Source organism: Macrobrachium rosenbergii, chromosome 32, assembly GCF_040412425.1.
Source record: "Macrobrachium rosenbergii isolate ZJJX-2024 chromosome 32, ASM4041242v1, whole genome shotgun sequence".
Lineage (NCBI taxonomy): Eukaryota > Metazoa > Arthropoda > Malacostraca > Decapoda > Palaemonidae > Macrobrachium > Macrobrachium rosenbergii.
Window position 1 is genome coordinate 1,180,453 of NC_089772.1, and position 24,085 is coordinate 1,204,537.

At 39.0% G+C, this 24,085-nt stretch overlaps 1 protein-coding gene across 1 annotated transcript in view; it reads left to right on the forward strand.

Moving 5' to 3' along the window:
- LOC136855607 (anillin-like) overlaps window positions 1-24,085 on the forward strand; it is a 212,793-nt gene that overhangs the window by 117,567 nt on the left and 71,141 nt on the right. Inside the window, exons 9-13 of the mRNA XM_067132701.1 lie at window positions 5,016-5,219; window positions 6,454-6,714; window positions 8,959-9,097; window positions 10,403-10,529; window positions 23,796-23,857. Coding sequence (XP_066988802.1) covers window positions 5,016-5,219; window positions 6,454-6,714; window positions 8,959-9,097; window positions 10,403-10,529; window positions 23,796-23,857 — 793 coding nt within the window. The remainder of the gene's footprint in view (window positions 1-5,015; window positions 5,220-6,453; window positions 6,715-8,958; window positions 9,098-10,402; window positions 10,530-23,795; window positions 23,858-24,085) is intronic.

A 24,085-nucleotide genomic window follows, 5' to 3' on the forward strand; every position in this document is an offset into this window, starting at 1 on the left:
TTTTCCAGCATGGTTTTAGTGACCTTCCAAAAGAACGATCATATATTTTGGTGGATGTGCAGGAGACATTTTTCTTGTACATCCTCAGTCATGCAAGTTCCTTCAAGGTGTATTTACGGAGAAGGTATTGCTGTTCAAAGCGCTTTATTTTGGCATGTGTACAGCGCCTCTATTCACAGGGATTATGTTGTCTATAGGCAGATGGTGTCTACTTTTAGGAGCAAGAATTCTTATCTACTGAGTCAACTGGATCAAGGTGGCCTTAATCCCTTTCTATACTCTTTGGTAAAGGTTGAGGTTGTAACATCATCCTTACTGAGATACATGTAGGAATCTGTGTTGATTCTTGAATAACAATAATATGACAGTCTACAGTTTGTTTGCAAGCATCAATATATTCTCAGTATTTACCACTGGGAGGTGTTTTCCTTAGTAGCTGATGTCAAATCTTTATTTACTGAGCATCCAGCACCTTATCTCCTTGAAGATATGAGTTCACACAACCTGTTCACTGTATAAAGCACCTTTTGGTCCTCTATTGCAAATATAAATGGTCTATGGGGAACTGGTTTCTCCAACAAGGAATGGTGACCTGGTAGAGGCTGTCAAAGCTTGGCCTAGGGAACTGTTGCGGAAGTTCCTGGCTGCTTTCTGCAGCCTTGAGACCCTGACTGATGAGGGATGAACCAACAACAACGTTGTTGTGGGAAACCTGGCGAATTTCAAATTTGCCTTACTAGGTCTGACGGCCCCACCTTGTCAACAAATTGCTTCCAGTGCTTTTTTCAGTAACAGATGGTCATGTTTATTAATACTTTTAACAAAATTAGTTTTTTACAATGTTAGTGATATGAGTTTATTAGTTTTGCTACTGATTTTATGTTGTTAATTTTAATTCTTTCAGCAGACATTGAACTGAACACTGGGTCTGTCGCTCAGTACAGTAAGAAAAATTGCAAAGTACTTTACTCAAATATTCAGGGCTTAAGGTCAAATTTTCTTGATCCCCAGAGTTGTGCCTGTAATTACAATTCAAGTCAAAGGTTGAATTTTTAATCCTAGGGTATGATGGCCCTGACTTTATTTATCATTGTAACATCCCCTGTGCGCAAGGTGTAGCTGTATACACAAAGTCCGTATGACCTATTTATCATCAGAAAAATTTGGAGTGTAGCTGCCATGAAGTTCTTTGTTTTAAAAATTTTCAGTAAGTTCTAGAACTACCAAAATCCAAATATTGATGATTCTATATATGACTGTCTCTTGGAAAGAATTAGTATGGCTCAGTCACAGGATTCAAAAGTGTCATTCATTATTTGTGGAGACTGCAATGCAAAGCACAGCAAGTGGCAAAATTCAAATTCCACAGATCATCATGGCCGACTTGTTCTTGAGTAGTGTTCTACTATTTGAGGAACCAACCCATATTTTTGGGAATAGATTAGACCTCATATTTACAAATGTTCCAGCCATTGTCAAGGCCAAGGTTTGTGAATACATAGGCACTTCTGAGCATTGTGCCATTGAGTTGGACATATATTTTATATATAATAAGGTACGTCCCTAGAAGGTCATCAAATTCAGGACAAGTGACCAGCCATGGTTTGATGATACATATAGATAAGCATACCATAACAAACAGACCAAATTCAACACATGGAGACAAAATATTCTGTGAAAATTATATCAGTTTTGTTGAGTCTCGCCGTTCTGTGAATAGAACTTACCATACAGCCGAGAGAAATTACAATAATTCCTTCAAGAGGAAGTTTGAAGGAATTAACTCGGCTTCATCTTTGGTGGACCAAAGATGAAGCTCATCTTCCATTCCACCATTGCTAACAGATGATGGTAGATGGGTCACTGACCTTAGGGAAAAGGCTTAATTGCTTCATTGAACTTTTGAAGCTAAGCAATCAGCTGAGGATGTCCCTCTCCTGATACTTGTCATCCTGAACCTATTCTTACTAAATTTGTATTTTACTCCAGGGATGATAGCTGGGGTGAAGATGATCCTGATGGTTTCTTCCCTTTGTTTTTTAATAAAAGTTTCTAGTGTTCTCTTTCAAGATTAGTAGATTCTATAGATTTTTGTCGACATAGTATCTTTGCGGATGAGTGCAAACTTAGAAATACAGTGCCTGCTTCAAAGAGTGGCATATCTGCATACTGCAGTAACTACAGGCCAATTTCTATTCTCCCTGTACTCACCAAAGTCACTGGAAAGCTTTTTAAGCCATTATATAAGAATGTGGAATGTAAATGATTATTAGCTGATAGTCAGTATGCTTATAGGAAGCAATTAGGTACCTGCGATGCTCTTTTAGACTTAACATTCCATATGCAAAAGAAGCTTGATAAGGGTTTTGAGAGCAGAGTAATTCAAATAGATTTTAGTGCTAGTTTCTATGTAGCAAATCACAAGGCACTTATTTATAAACTTCAGAATCTTGAAGTGGGTGGATATGTTTTCAGATTACTTCAAGATTTCCTTACAGATAGGCACCAGCGTGCTGCTGTTGTTGGGATCTTTAGTGAACCAAGACCTATTGTGTCTGGAGTTCCACAGGGTATTGTTTTTAGTCCACTGTAATTTTTAGTGTATACGAGTGATGATGTTGGCCTGGAAAACAAGATTGTTCAATATGCTGATGATGCAACACTTGTGGGTGTAGTAAAGCCTCCACAGAGTAGAAATGAAGCTACTCTCAGCCTCAGCCAGGACGGACTGGATCAGTGAATGGTGTAGTTAGTGGGTTATGAGGCTGAACTCTAGTAAGACGAACACTATTGCTGCACAAAGGTTGGATATTGTTCGCAAGGCCTCGTATATTTATAACTGATAAAATCAGTGCAACCTGTTTTAGGTCATTTGTCCTTGCTTTACTAGAATAATGTTCTCCGGTAGAGATGTCTGCTTCTGCCAGAGATTTATATCGTTAAGATAGAGAGGTTCATGGTGATAGGTTTCTGTTTTGTTATAGTAGCAGTTATGACTTGGATCATGGATGGATGGCCTCTTGTTTGTCACTTTTTTTTTAAGTTGTATTTTAACAGATCTTTCACATTCACAATTGATCTATGAACCCTTTTTGTGCCAAGAGCAACCAGCTTTGCTGAACAGCAGCAACAATACGCAGTAAATGTGCCTTGCTGTCAAACTTCTCAGCTCCAGAGGTCCTTTATCACCTCACACCGTTGGACTGTGAAACAGCCTAGCCTTTCAAGGGATGTTGTGCAATTGGAACTTTGTAAGTTCAAGTGAAGATGCAGTGCATTGCTACCCTAATACTATTCTCCTTGCATTTTAATACATTTTTATCTATCTTTTAATTTATTAACTATTTTTCTTTTTTCGTGAGTAAGAGCTCCTCTTTTTATATTTCCCTTTGCATCCTCATACTTCTCCCTAATGAGCACCATATTCTTTGGAAGCTTGAATTTCAAGTCTGTGGCCCCTGTGGGTTTGTTCCATATGAAAAGGTTTAATCTTCTGAATACATGTAATAATATCAAACCATATCACCTTGGTAATCTGTTTTGTGATCATTGACACCTTGGACATCATGAGATTTGCCGCAGTTTATACACCCCTTAGTTTACTGGTGGTGGGGAACTAGTTCCTAGAAAAGGGAGATGGTAACCAATAAAAATCACATCCATTCTCCATTACCTCCAGAATCTGTTGAGATATGTCCCCTCTGATGTAAGATACTTTTGGTAATGGAAAACTGCTTCAAATTGCCCTCCTTAAGCAGGATACTTGGTTGAAAACTGATGTCCTTTACTTAACTGAAAGGGCAGCTGTTATGCTTATTTAGTCTTTAAAACCTCTGTTATGCATGTCTGGAACTTTCAGACCATAGGAGAAATCTGCTATGGTCTGAAAGTTTTGTTGCCAATTTTGATTATTAATGTTACAGTATATCCATTTTATTATAATTATTTAAACATTGAAGGCAATGTTGATAGGTGACTGAGTGATGTTATGATAGCTAGGAATTCTGAATATTACTTAGGCATAGCATAAATATAAGAGAGATAGAGTGAGAAACCTTCCATTGATAGACTGATAGAGAGAGATTGGAAGAAAACGAACAGAGAGAGAGGGAAAACCAAAATATAAGTGTTATGGCTGTGTCGTGATTACGAAACCAAACTCGGGCGCGAGTTAATCGACTGAAATCATAAAGGTATTCTTAAACAAGAGCCTTAGGTTTGTAAACTACTGCCGGAAATCATAACTTCCGGTGACGTGAAAAGCACCTCCTTCGTAGGAGGGACAATTCAACAAGTCCACCCAAAATGGGGCGTCCTTAGGTAAGCCCCAACCATTAGACTTCTACCAAAGGCGGGACAGAAGCAATTTCCCACCTACAGATGGGCTGGACATTGGTTTTCAAGAATCTTTAAAAAGTCCAAGTTCAGAGGGAGAGCAGCAAAGAAGGAACAGAAGAGAAGCAGAGGAGGAGACTACAGCCTTATAGGGGGAGGTCGTTCCTCAGTAGTTTTGGAACTAAGAAGAAAGGCTCACACTTTGATTCACACTTCAATTTACTTAAGTATTGTAAACCTATTATTGTGTTAATGAAGTAAAGAAAACTACATTGCATCTTCTTCAAGCCTCCTGGGACAAAAAATGCTACTACAATAACAAAGCCAGAAATGATAAAGCATCTGTAAAAGAAAAGTAAACATCTTTACATGGGCAACGAATAACAGGCATAACATAAGGTGATAAATTCAACATTACAAAAAGAAAGCACGACAATTTTATCTAATTAGTGGGTTTGTATGAAAAATGTTTTCATGAAAATTATTTGCTTTTGTGGCTTATTTTTACAAATGAATTTCAGTTCTGTAATACAAATCAAACCCTTTTTTCTAAATAAACTTTTTATACCTCAGTATGCTGCACAAGTTTATGGTTGGTGTTTATTGTAATTTAATGGTATATTTATATTTCCATACATACCTGATCTTGTTAATTCTTAAATAAAATTTTGAACATGCAGGTCGCTCTCCTTCTCCAACCAAAGATGAAAACTCTGTTGGGATGCAGCGCGTACGCTTCGAAAATATCAAGGATAACTGGAGAGAAAATGAAATTAACAGCAAGATACAAACAGAACGACAAAAGGAAATGGATGTGCTCATGAATAGGTTTAAGAGACCCAAAACAAGGGACAATACTTCAGGATCAGCACAGCCTCCCCAGTGTAGGTTTGGTGTGAGGGTGCTGTTTTGCTCATGATAGGGTAGGCAGGTTATTCAGAATTACCTATAGGCATGAAATGTACAGTGTAACACACATGACTTATCTTTTTTTACATGCTTTTATTCAACTTGACTTCTGTGTCTGTCTGTCTGTTGGGTCAAAAATTGTAACTCAGTTTTCGACCTGTTCCCGTTCAATGGACTTGAAATTTTGCATGGTTACTCAGTCCTGGTGACAATACAACCTGACATGATCAGTAGGTCAGCAGTGACCTCAAGTGACCTCTCCCAGTATCTCAGGGTTTGTATGAAACTCTTCGGATTTTTCATACCTTCTTTGACTCAGTAGAACAAGTTAATAATGCTACGAAAAAATCTTTGATATGGTAGAATAAGTTAATAACTCTACGGATTTTTCAAACCACCTTTGGCTCGACAGGCTGTCAAGTTCATATTCTTTTAGTTACAATCATAAATCTGTTATAATTTCTGTCAAAACTAAAAAGTATAAATATAAAAAAAAATTTTCAATATGCTTTTATTAAAATGCACTAAAAAGTACAAAACAATTTTTTGAGATACCAGGATTATCTTACAATTAGTTGTCTGCAAAAAAAAAAAAAAAAAAAAAAAAAAAAAAAAAAATTCGTCCCTTTGTATTAGTCTAAAAAAGGGTGAATGTAAACAAGTACCATCTTCAGGGTTTATCATCATGAAGTGTGTTGAGTATAGACTGATAGAATTATTCCTGGTAACTAAAATAAGATTAGAAAATAAACTTCTCAGTCAAGACTTGGTTGAATGACATCAAGTGTGCTGATAATTATCATGTAAACGTCTATGTGAGAGCAAGACTTCTCACACTAAGTTGTAATAAATATCCTAATAACTATGAACTTAATATGATCCTTAAGAGAGAAAGACTGTCTGTGGTGTGCCCTGCATGGCACATTGTATATGGTACTAAATGGCAGTATTCCCTTAACCCTGGCTGCATTGTTTTTTATTTTTATCTTTCATCTGTTCACTTTTGTATCTCCCCAAATAGCAGTCTAACTTTAATTTAATCTAACTAGTATTTACACCTCAGTTAAGTACAAGACATTGGGCAGAGCCCCATAAAAGTGAAGCAATATGATGTACTAATCTTGTTAAATATATTTTGTAATGAGTATGTAAATAAAAAGAAATCTTTGTATAGGTTTATAATGCAAAATGTTTATTTTACAAACTCAGGTCAACCAAACTATCCTCTTGAATCTGAAACCGATTATGTAGAGAGTGATGAATCTTATGCAGAGTCTACAGTATCTGAAGAGACATTAAGAGACAGTGTTACTGGACCTCCCAAACCACCTCGCCTTTATCTTGAAGGGGGTTCATCTGGATCATCTAGCTTGCCATCCCCCCCACGTCGGGAACAGAGTTTTTCAGATTGCTCTCCTGTTCTAAAGGTCCGATCTCCTGCTGCTAGATTAAACTCAACAGAAATTGATGGTAAGAATATAACTTGTTTGGTTATGTAGGAAAATATTAAATCATTTTTGTTTTTTATGCTTTAGCTGTTTGCAGTGTTTGTGCAAGGTACAAAGTTTGCTATTATTTCACGTCAGGTTTTATTGTTGCCTATAGATTGGCTTGTTGGTCCAGCAATCACATCTGGCATCACCCAGTTGATGGAGTACAGTCGATCCCCGCTATTTGCGGACTCACATATTCGTGGATTTCTCTGTGGAACCTATCTATAAATTATTCACGGATTTTTTCATAGAGCAATACTCTGTATTGTCATATTTTCGCAACTAAATACTGTATTGTACCTAGATACACATTTTATGTTAAAAAATGATTAACATTACTAATTTTCAAATATTGATATTAAGTTTAATAAGATTAAGCAATAACATTAAATAATACAAATAGTCTCTCTCTCTCTCTCTCTCTCTCTCTCTCTCTCTCTCTCTCTCTCTGTTATTGGCTGGAAGGGTTAGAAGTACATACATATATATTTTTAAGGGTAAGATGTTTAAGATGATTTTGAAATATATTATTAATATAATTTCAAAGATTAATACATGGAATAGGGTAATAGTTGAAGGTATATTTGATGTAGGATGATACTTTAAGTAGACATTTGGTGTTTGAACTTTCAAGATAGGCAGTTACAAGCATTTTTAGAAGGGGTTTTAAGTATTCACAGATTTTAGCTATTTGCGGGTGGTTGGGGTATGCATCCCCTGCAAATTGGGGGGTTCGACTGTACTAGGGTCTTAAAGTCATTAAAGTTAGCTTAGGAGATTTACAATGTATTATACAGTTAACCCCCTGTATTGCACTAATACCATACATGTAGAATACTATGTGATGTAATTTATTCAGTTTCTTTGTAAATTTTATCCTAATTTTTGTTATAAATAGTTAAACATGTAGGGGAACACATTATTCAGTAATGTAACCTTTGAAGAGTGACTAAAGATTTCGTATTGTGTTACTCTCATCTTAAACATTACAATTTATTCACTTTTGAAGGCTAGACAAGAAGTGAGTTCTGTCCATTCTTTATCCTGTGTTCTTTATTCCTGAACTCCCATTAGTTCATGGTCTTCATTTATACCCTCTCTGTATTGATTTGATGGGCTTTCCTACAGCTCCTAAACCTGCTACTTCCAGATCTACAATCGTCCCCGGGTATTCGGGGGCGATGCCTACCACACCCACCCGCCCATGAATACCGAAACCCCCTATAAAAATGCTTGTGACTGCCTGTTTTAATAGTTCACACACCAAATGTTTACCTAGAACTATCATCCTACACCAAGTATACCTTAAACTATCATCTAAAACACTTTATTATCATTTGAAGGTCATCTTACAACATTACCATTAAAAATATATGGCTTACAGCTAAGTGTGAAAATTATTAAGTTACCCTTATATCCAGGATCATCCATTTTCTCTCCTACAGTATTGAAGCAGTCCCATTTTCTTTTTGCAGTACATAGGGGAAATGCAGGGAATTCACAAGTAGAGTTAAATGCTGCACAGTACCTAAAGATTTAATATGCAGTAAAAAAAAATACATTTTATCGATATTTTGGTAAGATTACATTAATATTAATATTTGAAAATTAGTAAATAATTTTTTGTCATAAAAAATGCATTGTCACGAAAATAACATTAAAATACAGTAATTAGTGAATATTTCTTGAAGAAAAAATCTGCATATTACCAAATTTTTCACGAATAATTCGTGGATAAGTTCCACAGAAAAACCCGTGAATAGGTGAAGCCGCGATAGGCGGGGGTCGACTGTACTCCCACCTTAATTTTGCCATTAATCCTGACATTCTATGATCACTATTTTTCAAGCTTTAAATCATAAGTCTGTACTAATGGGATGTTTGTATGTACCAGTAAGTAAGCTGTATCCCCATTTCATCCACACTGCAGCTGCTCTTTTCTTATTGCTCTTTTGACTTTTGACTTCTGCTTCACTTCACAGTGCAGTGTGTCCACAAAATAACAGAAATGCTCTACCTCATCATTTGTCACTTTTTGTGATGCAACTTGGCCACTTCTTGATTGTGCATTTTTCTTTGTTTCCTTCCCAGTCAGTATAAGCTTTGTTTCACATATTAGTCCTTTTCCCCATTACACGCTTCCATCTTTTGAACAGTTCCACTGCCACTTCCCAGGTTCTGCTGTTAGCACCAGGTCATCTTTTATTACTCTGTATTTCAGAATTACATACCTCTCCGAAGATCAAGAAGGAGTACATGCCTAAAATAAAACCAGGTTGCATCTTCCCATCTCTCTCTGATATTGAGTCTCATTCTGAAGCCCCAGACAGCCAAGATGAGGATGATGTTCAAGACTCAAGGTATGGTAATAGAATATACAGATATATAGGGTAGCCAGAGTAAATGAATTTTCCATGTTTGGTGTACATGGGAAAAAGACTGGTTAACCATATCTTTGAATTGGTAGATTAGTTTTTGACAACATAGTATAATGTTACCACTGGTTTGACTGGTAGGTGACAAGAAACAAGAGGGAATGAATGAAAAGTAGAAGGTAGAAAGCAGAGGTGGTGGAAAGGACATTGAAACATCAGGCAAGAGGACAATAGTATGTGGAAACTAAAAAAATTTAATACAAAAATTAACCCATCCCTTTCAGGTGATTCAGGCATCTGTTGTTTACCATTCAGTTTTTTCTGTTGTCAGGCAGCGAGGACGTATTGAGTGTGGTTACGATTGTGATCATTAACGATTATATTGTACAGGCAGTCCTCGGTTATTGGCGGGGCTTCCGTTCCGACAGGGTGATGATAAGTGAAAATCAGCAATTTTTTGGCACTTATTGGCGCCTATAAGCACTGAAAATTGCTGATTTTCGGCACTTATTGGCGCCAATAAGCACTGAAAATCGCTGATTTTCGGTTATCGGTGCCTCTGTAAGGTATGTATCGGTGCAGTACGTGATTATAGGAGCCAAAAATTGCCAATTTTCTTCACTAGACAGGCCCCCAAAAACCGGATCACCGATAACAGGGGACTGCCTGTACTTTGGATTTTGGCTCCAAAATGGCAGAATAATAAAAATTTGGAGGTTTTATTGATGAAAAACTCAATAAAAATGTAGTTTACATCGTTTTCAATACACCCAAAGCATTAAAAGTAAGATTTTCTTATTATTTTTGACAATTTTCAACAATTTTTCGGTTTACGACACGGCGTAAAAACGGAACCCCCGTCGTAAACCGGGGACTGCCTGTACTTGAAAAGCGTCGTACGCTGGACCCGTCGTAACTCAGGGACTGCCTGTATTTAAAATATGCACACATGTAGCAGCCCCAAAAATCAACTGTGTGCATGCTTTCACATAACTGAATTTCTGTGTAGGGAATATAAACAGTAGAACAGTGAAGTATGTTGAAGTAGACATGGAAAACATGAGTAAATAGTAATCAAGAAGTCAGTCAGTTACATGAATGAAAGCATAGGAGTTTGGCATTTGTGGTAATATTAGTCATAGATTTAGCATCAAATCCGAAACTTGTGGGCATATTGTCCTATAATTGAATTGTTCACAAGTGTAAACCAGTCTTGCAGTAGGATTTGTGTATGTTCATTTGCATTCACCTAAGCGAAGCTAGCTTTGTTTTTGTATGATTTTCTTTCAGTTTTGCAGAAAGTGTGCTGACGTGTACATCAATTGAAAGCTTTGGTCAAAAGATTAAGCAGATGGCACAATCAAATCAAACCAAAATACTTTCCTCCATAGCAGAGCAGACAGAATCATCATCAGGAGTGAGTATTGCTTTTCACTGTGCATGTACTTAGAAAGATACAGGTCCTTCTGATTTAATTAGATTATAAGTTGCTCTTTCTAGTGAAGTTTGGAGGTTTTTAAAAAATATAAATAGTTTAACCACATTACAGAGCTAATTTGTTAAGTCCTTACATGGCTGGTCATAAAATGTGGAATGGAATATTAGAAGAATTTATTTTCCATACTAGAATATATTTGGAGACTGACTGTTACCATTAATTTGTGTGTTAGTGGATTGACTTGACAGCCCAGTAGTATTGAGGACCTGTCAGAAATAAATTTGTAACCAGCTGCAAATTCCTGTGTTTACCTGAGGGTACCTAGAGTAAACTATCAGAAGTCCTCAACTGTCCTCTCATGAACTACCCAAAATATGAATCATTAAGTGTTAGTTATTAAAATCTATCGAATAGTCTTAATCATATGTTTTTAGACCTAATTATTACATTAAAGTTGTTTGCAGATACCTGAGACCCTCCAGTTACCTTCCGTAAATATTAAGCATGAGTAACTTTGGGATGAAGAAGCTTCTAATTGATGTTTATGCTTGTAGTGCTGGCTATGGATTTCTAGACTGTTGAATTTAATTAATGAATTGTGTGGTTGAAAATTGAGTGAGTAATGTTTTAATTACAGTTGATTTAAAACATGAACCCTACAAAATAGAAGAGGCATACCAGAACTGACATTTTACAAGTACAGTGACAGAAGTACACTTTCAAGCACTTGAGTAACTGAAATTCAGTGCATTTAATGAAACCCTGCATCTGCGTATATATTCATCAATTATGTCTGAAAACATCATGTTTCCAAAGAAAGTGGTGCATGTCTGGCCATTATATTTTTACAAAGTAGGGTCAGTATATTTTACTTCCTGAATATTTCTGACATTTCAGTTGTTTTCCACAAGAAACTGGTATTTTTCAGTCTTTCAAAAGCAACAAGCTTCATAATGAGTATTGACATCAAGATCTTTCTTTCATCCCCAAGTAATTGTAGGAAGGTTAAAGTGAGTAAACCACAAGGTATTGAATAGCCTAGTACAGTACATTATACGACTGATTATTTGAGCACTGTGGGTGGCAATATCTTGTAACATGAAACTGATAGTTATAGTGCAGACAACACAACTTGTTTGCACTGTTCACTAAATTTTCTCCATTAGGCTTTCTCCCACATTAGGTATATCTTCAATACTGGAATTGCTTTTGAAGTCAGAAACTGTATCAGACTTGGTAAAGAAGTTGAGAGTATTGTGAGATCTTTGTGGGATTGCATTACTTCTTGTCGAGTTCCTGTATGATTTAAACCATCACAGGGCTAGTTTCCACCACCACCGATATATTGAAGGAAAAGATGAGCATAGCCAGCACAGTTGTATCATATCCCACCAACACTACAGAATGTGCTCATTTAACAGCTTCAGGAAAAAAAGTAGTAGATGCGATGAGCCTCTGCCCCTTGAAACTCTCTGCAATGGAAGTGGAGTTTTAGCTTTGTTAGCAAGCTTTTTGTTTTTTCCAAGCAGTTGGATAAAAAGGATTGAGTTATTGACCTCATGACAGGTTCAAATTGTAGGTCATTAGATATAACTTTGGTGGCTCTGAGGAGATGCTCATGGGATTTGGTATTGTGGCGGAATTTCAAAACACAAAAAAAAACAGTACACAACACTCACCCTGGTCCTCGGTTGCTGGAAGATGGGGTAAGGCGTCCACGGTCGCCAACACAGCACACAAAACCACACAAACCAAACCAAAACAGAAAAACACACGACTCACGAACATACAGCAACAAGAACAGCGCACTAACAAGGGAAAACAACAACTTTGCATCAGCACAAAAAAACTGTCCAAAACCAAACGACAGACCAGCACTAGCTCTGACTCAAGACTACCTCTAAAACCGAAAAAATCCTCACATATATTCCACAGACAGACAGCGCCGTAAACAAACTAACGACCTCATCCCTCTTCCAACAACCGAAGCACTCACTAACACCAACACCTTCCACACCTCTTTCAAATCGCCTTACGCAACACCCACGGATGCTCACTAGCAGGTCCTCTAGATCGCGTTCGGCGGCACGCAATCATTCTCTCAGAATCATTCTCTCTCTCTAGCAACATTCAAACTCACATCTTCTCCTCCATTCTCTCTCAGATTCACGCTATCTTCTTCACTATTACCACTCTCAATTTCATCCACAATCTCATCTATACCCTCTAACTCGTTCCCAAATACCTCCCCAATTCTTCAACTAATCCTTCCCATTCGCTCATTGACCTTTCCAATTCTTGCAACGATTCATTCATGCTTTCAATCACTCGTCTATCACTGCTACGCTCTCTTACTCTCACACTTTCGCTCACCTCCAACCGTTCACTAACCCCTACGTTCAGTCAACTCAGTTATATCAAACCCGCATATGCTATACGTTCTATCCATACCATCCCATTCATCCATTATTACACGCTTTATCACTCATTTCCACTTTGGCACTCACACCCCTATCACACAACTTACGACCATTCAGTTTACTTATGTTCTTCCCTTTCTTACGTTTTTACCATACTCTATCAAAACAAATTGCTGATCCTCCATACACAAGCTCTCATGCATACTTGGTTCACCCACATTCGATTTCAACCATTTATACACCCCATTCTCTCACACATATTCCGGTACATCCTTCCATCTACGCAACTGGTTGTGATGCGCTCGCATTTCTCTCACACTACCATCTACACATACTTCCCCTACAACATAACTAAGCCCACTGGGACCAACTTCCAACACCTCATACGGACCCTCAAATTTTTCACGCACTTTATTTACATTCAACCGCCCTTTCTCGATTACTTCTTTCAACACTTTCTCGCCCACCTTGTAACTTTCAAACCTTTCATGCGCCTTCTTTCCATACCTCCCTATCATTCTCAGATAGACCCAATCTCGGTCTCACTATCTTTTCAAAATTTAACACATATTTACACGGAGACATACCAATACCCTTATGCACAGTGGCGTTGTATATCCACAACGCTCGCCCAACGTTACATCCCAATCATTATCACATTCATTCATCATACGTAATATCTCTGTCAACGTTCTCACCGTTCGTTCCGCCAATCCATTCGCACTGGGCATATACGGCGTAGAGTACACATGTTCTATGCCCCAATCACGCAACATTTGCTCAAACTCCCATCCAACAAATTCAGGCCCATTGTCACTCAACATTCGCGTCGGCTTGCACACACACATTGGCAACATCACTTGACCCACCATTCTCGCTACAGTCTCACTCTTTTTGTTCCGAATCGCTACCGCATATGCAAACTTACTCAAATGATCTACCATTACAACCATTCCCACATGTCCTCTAGCAGTCACAGGCAACGACACACAATCAATCACAACCATCTCAAATAACTCTTTCATCTGCAATCGCAACACATGTGGATTCGCATGCACACTTTGATACTTACCCTTCTGACAGTCCGCACACGTAATCGCTACATCCGCACAAATTTTACTCAATCCAGGCACATACAATCTCTCTCTCATACATTCCCATAATTTATTTTTCCCCAGATGCCCAAACCTATTATGCACCAATAAACACATACCCACGGCTGCGTCTTCCGAAAATACTGGCACATACACTTCCCCATCCCATATTCCTTCCTGATGCAAAAATAAACTATACCTTTACATACAACAAATCTCTTAGCACTTCGCTTATACACTTCTAACTCAGATGGCCAACTTCCTACTCTTACACCCCTAACACACACTCTCTTAACATATTTATTTTCATGCACTGATTTTGCATCTGCTTAATTTCCTCTTCACTCAACAAATCATTTTCACTCCTTGCAATATCTACCATACCTACAAAACTAGTTTTAGACACATCCCCTCCTTTAACCTTCGTTATTTCCCTGCCGCCCTTTCCTAAAATTCCTCCCGATATCCACACTTATATCATGCATTCTCATAAAATCAATTCCTAATAAAAACATGTTGGCATATCATTCTCATCCATGACTACAAAATTATGTATTATTTCAAATCCCCTAACTGAATTTTTAATTGTACCTCCTCCCATACTAACACACTCCTTGTCCCAAACCATGTATCCTTACACTCGTTGATTTTCTTTTTATATCCCAATCGCACCTTTCCAATTCACTAACTACTGTACTACTCACTAACGACACTTGTGCTCCCGTGTCTACCAAACTACAATATTTATTCTGATCCACCACTACATTTGTTACTAATTTACCTTCGCTTCATGCATACACGCTCTCACGGCTACATTCACCTGCTTAGCTTCCTCACAACCATCCTCATCGCATTCATCTTCAACGATATCCTCAACCCTACCCCCTTATTCCCTCATTTTCCCCACAATCACCTTTCTTAACCAGCCAGCTACAAGTATCCTTTCCACAGTGAACATTTAAAATCACATTCATACCATTTTCATTCACCCTTCCTTTATACTCCACCGGCCTATTCCATCCAAAGAACAATCGTACTGTAATTTTAAACATTTCAGCCACTACCAACAACACTTTCACTAACTTTTCCTCCTCATCTAATTCCTTCCTTCCTCGCGCACTCCTCCTTCCGGCATCTCATTCATCACCTTTTCACGTAACTCGTTCATGCTTGCAGGTACTCCGTCAATCAACCCATTTGTTTCCAAATTACTCAACCCCCCAAACAGACATTCCCACACTCGATTCTCCCCTACATACTGTTGCTTTACCACAAATCCTACAGGTACTTGGTCCGGGTCCCAGTCGCTCCTAACCCTATCATCTCGTTCAGTCCACATACGCGACATAGCATCTGCAACAATATTCTGTCTACCTTGTACATACTCTACCTTAAAACTAAACTCATTCAAATCCTCTATCGTTCTCGCAATTCTAGCATTCACACTCTCCTTTTTAACCATATATACTAGCGGTCGATGGTCCGTCCGTATCACAAAATCTACCCCATATAAAAATACTTTCAACGCTTTCACACAAAACCTTATTGCAGCCAATTCCTTTTCAATCACCGAATATTTCAACTCTGCCTTTCCAAACGCCTTGCTCACATACGCAGTTACTCTCAATTGTTCTCCCCATTCGCCTTCTGCATTTGTACCAAGCATCCTCCCATACTATATTTACTTGCATCCGTATACAGTTCTAGTTTATTCGCATTCTCACTATAGTCCGGGAAAGCCAACGTCACGTCTCTTGCAGCCTCCTCTTTCAATCTCTCGAACGCTTCGATCATTTGCTCATCCCATTTCAATCTTACACAATTTCTCTTCCCCGTCCATTCAGTAAGTGGTTTCCCGATCCCTGAACAATCTTTTATAAACTTCCTTCCAAACTCAATTAAACCCAAAAATCCTTTCAACTCACGCACGGTCCGGGGACGTGGAAATTCCCTTACCTTATTCACGAACTTATCACTCTTCCTTACACCTCTTCCACTCACCATATGCCCTAGGAATTCCACCTCCCAGCCAACCAAGCACACTTTTCAAGTTTTACTTTTATTCCTACTTCTTCCAACCTTTCTAACACTCGTTCAAGCAGTTCCATATTCTCTTCTACAGTCTCACTGCAATCAAAATGTCATCTATAAAAACAGTTACCTTCTTGCGATCAAACCCAGCCAGAACCACATTCATTGCCCTTTGGAAGGCAGCAGGCGCATTAGCCAGTCCGAAACTCAATCTTCAGAACTGGTAGTGGCAGGAACCACTAGAAAAGGCCATAATATGCCTGCTCCTCCTCCAGAGGCATCTGGTAATAGCCCCTTACCAGATCTAATTTTGTAAACACTTTCATTCCATTCATCTTGTATACACAATCAGACACCACATTCATCGGGAATCGCTCTTTCACAGTTACTTCATTCACCTTCCGATAATCCACACATTCGCAAACTTCCATCTGGCTTACGTGCCGGTACAATGGGGCTATTCCAGGCGCTCGTACTCCTTTCAATCACTCCCACCCTCTCAAGCTCCTCACACTGCTCCTCTATCTCACGATTGATAGATGGAGAAAAATGTCGGGGACGCTGATATATGGGGGTGTCGTCTTCCAGAACTATTTTAAATTCGGCTTGATCCCCAAAATCCTCGTCACCACGACTCAATGCCCCCTGCCTATCCCACAACATTCTCCTCAATCGTTCTCTTACGTTATCACTTACATTTTCATCCACCTTTACTCTTTCCTTCAACTCCTCATATGTCCAATCATTAACTCCTTTCAAATCACCTGTCATCACCTGCCGTACCTTCACGTACCTCTCATCATCCACATTCACCAACGTCGTAATATTCCCACGCAATCTCCCTCACATATTCCTCGGACTCGCTTCTTCCTGACACTCGGCAATGACGTTATATATACCCTCGGATCTCCCATGTTCAAAACCCCATCATATACACACACATTTGCCTGACTAATTTATTTATGTCTATTCCCTCAACCACATACTCACACCTATCATTGTTGGCTATCCTGAGGCTATCCGGCCATGCCACTTTCACACTCACAACTTCTCCAATCTCATGTGGCACTTTTACCCTCTCTGTCGCAATTACAGGCACTCTCTTCCACAATTTTTGCTCAACCCTACCATCCTTCCCCAAATACAAATCCCCAAGCACATCCCCTTTCATACGTAATTCAATTACATTCATACTAGGACGGACCACCATCCGCATTTTTTTCAAAAACTCACATCCCAATAAAATATCATATTTATCATTCGTACTCTCAATCACACAAAAATCACTTTCATCCATCACTACACCCCCAATTTCTAACCGTTCACACACTCTTCCAACCACTGCTACCCCTAAATTTCCAATCCCTCTTACTTCCCCCTGACAGTTCCTAATCTCACACGTATTCCTCAATTTCTCACATCCATTCTTAAATATGACATTCATACTACACCCGGTATCTACTAAGGCAATCAATCTTACTCCTTACAACACACTTGCACACTCATGCACTCGTCAGTCTTTCCAGCAAAACCTCCCTCATGCAACAACCCCTCACGTACATGCATCACACGCACCGCTTGCATCCTGGAGGATCCACCCATTTGAACCCCCTTCACACTCAGTTTCCCCGAATTCGCTGTCACAGTCACCCTCTTTCGTCTACATACACTTGATACATGCCCTTCCATTCCACATTCGTCACACTTCGCTCTCGGTTCTGAACACATTCTCGCATAATGCCCATTCTTACCACAGTTGCCACATATTACATTCACTCGGGTACCCCTACAACCATTAGCAATATGACCCACCTGTCCGCACCTGTAGCATTTAACCCCCCTATCTTTCGTACACTCCCTACCAAATGTCCCGGTTGCCCACACCGAAACACGCTCCTAAAGCCCACCTACACTCATTCTTTGTATGTCCTTCCTTTCCACATCTAAAACACTTAGCTCGACTTCCACTCACTCGACCTTCCCCTTTGTACACTACTATCCCTAACCCGTCCAACCCGTTGTTCCCTTACAAACCCATCATTCATCCTCACTGGCACCTCCACATTACTTGCTCTTACACTCCTATCTATTACACTATCGGCCATTCTCATTGGGCCCCTCAACACTGCATCCCTAAAGCTTCCAAACTCTGGTACTCTCTCATCTACCCCAGCCCTTACACTTACACTTCTGCTCTCTTTATAACCCTGTCAAGCTCATAATCTTCTACAATTTCCAAAATTTCTCCCCAAGTCAACCTTTCATTCGTCCATCTTTTCTTCTCCTTCCGCTTCAAGTTCACAAATTCTCTAACTCCATCTGGCACTGTTCCTAACAACTTCCGTACTAACTCCTTACATTCATCTATCCCATCATCCCCAAACTTCTTCCTTGCCAACGTCTCCAGCCTACAAGCATACAGTGACAAGGTTTCCCCAGCTTTCATTCTTGCCTCATCAAATTCATTCTTCCTCTTATACTTAACACTTTCTTTCATACGCCTCGCTTGCTCAACTAGTCTAGCTTTCACCTTGTCATACTCAACATCCCCCACACTCATAATAACCCTATACATATCAAGTAAAAACCCAGTCAAATACTCTCCTAATTCTCGTGCCCACACTCTCTTACTTTCCCCATACTTATCCTGACAAAACCTTTCATACTCCCTAAAGAAATCATGCACATCCCTACTTCCATACTCATTATACTTTTCACACCGGGGTACCTCCCTCACATACATAGCCTTTCTCACTTCTTTCTCACTTTCACTCTCACTTTCACTCTGTCCTTTCATACCCTCTTCCGAATACAAAGAGTCCACTTCTGCACTTACATTCATCTTACTCATTACACTCTTCTTTCCCCTCTTTTTATCCACTTTTATCCACTCACCTCCATCCACCTCACTATCACTACTGCCTTCACCCTCTCCCTTCTTTCCTGCCTTTCCCACTTCCTTACCCTTCTTACCAGTTTCCTTTCCTTTCCCTTCTTCCCTTTTCTTCCCTGACTTATCCTTACTTTCCCTCTGTTCCTTCCCTTGCTTTTCATTCCCCTTTTCCTTACCCTGCCTCTCATTCTCTCGTTTCTTACTTCCTATTCCCATATCACTTTCATCACTCACGCTTCCATTCACTTCTTCCTCCTTTTCTTTCTCTCTTGCCCCTTCACACGTTCCAGAGAACCTGCCTCCAACAGCCCCTTCTCCAAAAACACCCTTTGAACATACCTTTCACCATTTCTTCCACACTTTTCATCATTCCCTCCAACTTTTTATCCATCCTCTCTTCTATCATGTCTTCCATTCTCTCTTCTGACTCTTTCATCTCCCCTTTCATTTCTTCTTTTGCACTTCTTAGCATTCCTCCCATCTCCTCCAACTGACTCCTCAATCCTCATTCTCACCCCTCAGCCTCCCATTCTCCTCCTCCAGCCTGCCCTGGAGTTCCTCTTCCACTCCTTCCTCTTCAGTTTCTCATCTCACTCATCCTGACCTCTTACTCTCACTGACCCACCACAAACAATCTTAACGGCTATTTTACAACAGCTCCCACGTTGGGCGCCAAATATATGTGGCGGAATTCAAACCACAAACAAAACAACAAACAACACTCACCCTGATCTTCGGTTGCTGGAGATGGATAAAGGCGTCCAACAACCAAACACAAACAACACAAACACAACAAAAATAAACAAAAAAAAACGGAACACACACACAAATAAACAGCACACAACAACAAGACCAACAACTCCCAGAAAAACATTTGCATCAGACAAAAACTGTCCAAAACAAGAACCACTGACCAGCACTAGCTCTGACTAAAGACTCAAAAAGACTCTAAAACCGAAAAATCCTCACATATATTCCACAGACAGACAGACAGCCGTAAACAAACTAACGACCTCATCCCTCTTCCAACAACAACACTCACTCTCTCAATTCACTCTCTCTCTCTCTCTCTCTCTCTCTCTCTCTCTCTCTCTTGGGAAATCTAAATAAAAACAAATTTATTCATTCCTCTCTAATAGGAAATGCTAAATAAAACTAATTTGGATTCATCCCTCTATAGGCTCTTTTCTCCCATGGTAAAACGTTTTTTAGGAAAAAGAAATTTTTTGAGACCAAGACAATTCTTTAAACGCAGTGTATTGGAGTTTTACCTGTGCATGTTCCCATCTTCCTGTCAAAATACCTTGTTGCATTTTCTGGAATATGCTCATCGGTCCTTCAAACTCAGGTTAAGGCATGGTTGCTGCCAGCTTCTGCAGATCTTTTACTCTCTCATCATTTCACTCTTAAAGAGATGCAGGAGCTAGTGCATAGTTAAAAAATGTTTCCTTATCAGGGCTCTTGCTGGTTGTGGAAAAGAATCTGTGCCAGAGAATATTCAGATCAGTGTTAACATCATGTCCTCAGACTGTGTATTTATGTACTGTACTGCCAAAGTTTATTTTATCACTGAGAATATGACCAACAAATACACTTTCAACGAGTGGTTTTGGAAAGTGACTTCATCCTCATTGAAACAATATTGGATCTATGATATTTTGCAAATCCTGCACTGACCGGATGGCATGGTTTTTGGAGGTACCTACATAGTAACATTTCATCTGGTTACCTAACAACTGTGTGATTAAGTTTGTAACTTGCTATTGTGCAGGATTTGCATGCTTCATGTTAATGAACTGCATCAAGTCTGAGAAATTTTCTGAAGTCTGTTCATGTAAGGCAAAAGTCTTGTATCTATAAGAACCTTCCCTAATGGGCAATTATAAAGTTATGCTTTATATTCTCTGTAAGTAGAGCACAGTTCAGCAATACTAGAGAAGGGTTTAAGTTTTGACAGTTTTCTCTGTTGATGCTCTTCTGCTCCAAATAGTGAATGAATGCTACATTTTTCAGGCCTATGGCTATTTGATGAATAACCCAATCCCTCTGTTCATAGATTGCAGAATAGCACTTGCATTTGAACATAACTTCAAGTATTAAACAAATCCTAAAAGAAATTACATAAGCCTTCAATATTGTGAGTTTATTCAATAATTAAATTCTTGAGTTATATTTTATTGAATAAAACCTAATATACTCATTAAGAAGAAACCTACAGGCCAGAGTATGAGAGTTAAGAAGGTTAACTGTGGTCTGATTAAACTGTTCATAATATTGATGATACTGTATTTTGTATCTTCAGTACTTTATGCAACTATGGTGTACATTGCCCACCCTGATGCACCTCTTCCAGGATTCATGTAGACTGATCAGGTCTGACTTGTCATTGTTTAGTGGCCTTGAAAAGACTTCAAACCTTTTGGACTCCTGAATAAGTTTTATCTGAGGACCCCAAACAAATATAAGAACAATATACATTCATCTGGATCATTTGTATATACTTGTGGTATCTAAAAAATAAAAACAATGTAAATAACTGCTATTTCCTGGAAGTCATTAATACTGTATAATAGTTATAAGTGAAGTTTTTACTTTTGTACCCCCCCCCATCTTATAAATACCTTGTCAAATAAAGATTGGGCTTTGCTTCAAACATGGTGGCATTTGGAGATGCAAAAGTGGAAAGTTTGCCACCCCACTGAGCTGTCTGCCAGTGGAGAATAAACTGGCAGACTACCCCAGTGGATTTGGTCCGTATGGTATGGAGTAGTTCTTTCTTATTTAGATGACTGGAGTTCTGGTTTGAGCTGGGGGGTTTTCCCCATTGCTCGATACTGTAGTTTCCACACTGAGCGAAACTAGTTAGTTTTTCTGTTTCCTCTTATCATTTACTAGGATTAAATAATGGGAGTTAAGTTAATTATTTTGGGGATGTTCTGGATTCTACACTTTCCACCATTTAACCTGTTTTTCCTGTTGATCACTCATGTTTTCAGATTGACCCTGGCTAGATCTAGAAATCTTTTTCGTTATTATTTAAGTGGCAGCACTATGGCTATTATTTAAGTGGCTTCCAGTGCTGCGGACCCTTGTAAACAGAGGTCAGAGTACCAGTTCAGCAGGTCACAGACTCCTCATTCACCTTCGCTGAGGTTATCTCCTGTCAGGCTCCGCTGTATGGTTTGTGCTTAGTCATGAGGCAGTGTTCAGTCCAAGACCATGGATTTCCCCATTTGATAGGGTTATCCATACTTTATCAGATGTTTGGTACTTGCAGTTCTCCATTGATACTGTTCTCTTGAGTGGGAAGTAAGCAGCCCTTACTAGCCTTGTGTGAAGCTTTGTTCAAGAATTCTCTCTGCGAACAGTGTCTCACCTGTACCTTTGTTGGTGTTCCAGATGGGATGCTTTTCTTACACCTGTTGCAAAGTCATGAAGGACCAGGGTTCTTCGTTTGGAATACTGGCTCCTTTTCATCTTCAGCCAGCACTGGAGGACTGTCCAGGAAGTCCCCCTCTCTCTCTCTCTCTCTCTCTCTCTCTCAAAAAAATCTCTGAAGGATGTCACCCATCAGTTCCACAGTTCAAAGTTGCAGGCACATCCCCAAGTATTTTCTTGGGATCTGTGGTTGCTGATGTACAGATGTTGTAGGTACCCAGCTCTATTAGACGGACTTGACATAGTGTGAATGCCTGGGGAGGATTTTCAGCAAAACTGAATCTCACTCAGTCTCTCTTAACATCCATTATTTCATCAGCATCTAGGCCAAAGTTTAAGCTGGGTTGTGCTTTATATAGATACCTGCACTTTGATTCCCATTCTTAGTGACATAGTTTTAAGACCCATGTCCATTTGTCCTGCTTTTTCAAGTTGTCCAGGAAAATACATAATTAGATATTGCTGGATCAGTTTTGAAAACCAGGCAGTTTTGCCTTCTGCCATTCCAACCTTGACTTTCATGGTTCTAGAAAATGTTTCTTCCTTAACTGGTAATGGATCCTGTATGTTTAATTACTCTGAAACAAGGCCCTACTGCTCTGTTCAATTACTCAGACCGGTAGAAGGTTAAAGGAGTCATGATGTCCCCTGCTTGCATGCATGACTGGGAGCATGACTTGTGGGTGGTATTCAGTTCCAGCCTGTAGACAGGGACTACCTCTCACTTTATATATGTCTCATGTTATAAAAGGCAGCAGTTTGTACCCCCGTAGAAACAAATAAATTTTTGAAGCAATTTGTTTTTCCTAGGTAAACAAGCCAAAGCCTTTTACATGGTTAAACCCACTGCAGCCACCCTGCTGGATCCCTACTGATGGTGTAAAAGTGGTAGTGTCAGTGGGTGAGTGAGAGGTTTTACCCTACTCAACCCTCTTACCCACCAGTTAACTATCTTGTTACCAAGTTTAATGGCCATTCCTTCTTGTTCTGATGGATGCTCAAAATTTAAAAGGCTCTGAAAAATATAAATTGCTTATAAAATTTGTTATTTGTGCATGTTATGTTGTTATTTAAAACTACAAATTTTTGTTGACAGATTAGTAAAAGGTAGATTAACATTTGTTTGTTTGAGGATGTCAGATAAAATGAGTAGAACCTGTATTTAGAATGTGCTTTAATTTTTATTGCTACAGCAAGCATCTTAAGAGTTTTTAGATATGAATTCACTGTTAAAACAGATGTAGAAAGTGTATACCTATTGATCATCAGTTATTATGTGGTTATTATTGTGTATGATTTGTAGGTTTTGGTTTAAATGCTTCTGTCATGTAATTTTAAGTAATCTATTTATTTTGTATTTTCTTTTTAGATTGGATTGAACATGTCAGAGAATACTATGGAGGCCATTGATGCTATTGATAATGCAAACATGTTGAAGCCCAGAATAGACTGAAAATATGAGTTTTCCTCCCAACAAAACATCAAGACTCATTGAGCAACATGTATGTTTTTCATTTTTCAACAAACTGGCAACAAGACTTAAGTATTCCTAACATATTAGACACCGACTGAAATTCTGATATGTTCATAGGTAGTGTACTTGAAACTGTTTTTGGTTAAACCAAGGAATGAAGTATCCAGTTTTCAAATTGGAGCTTA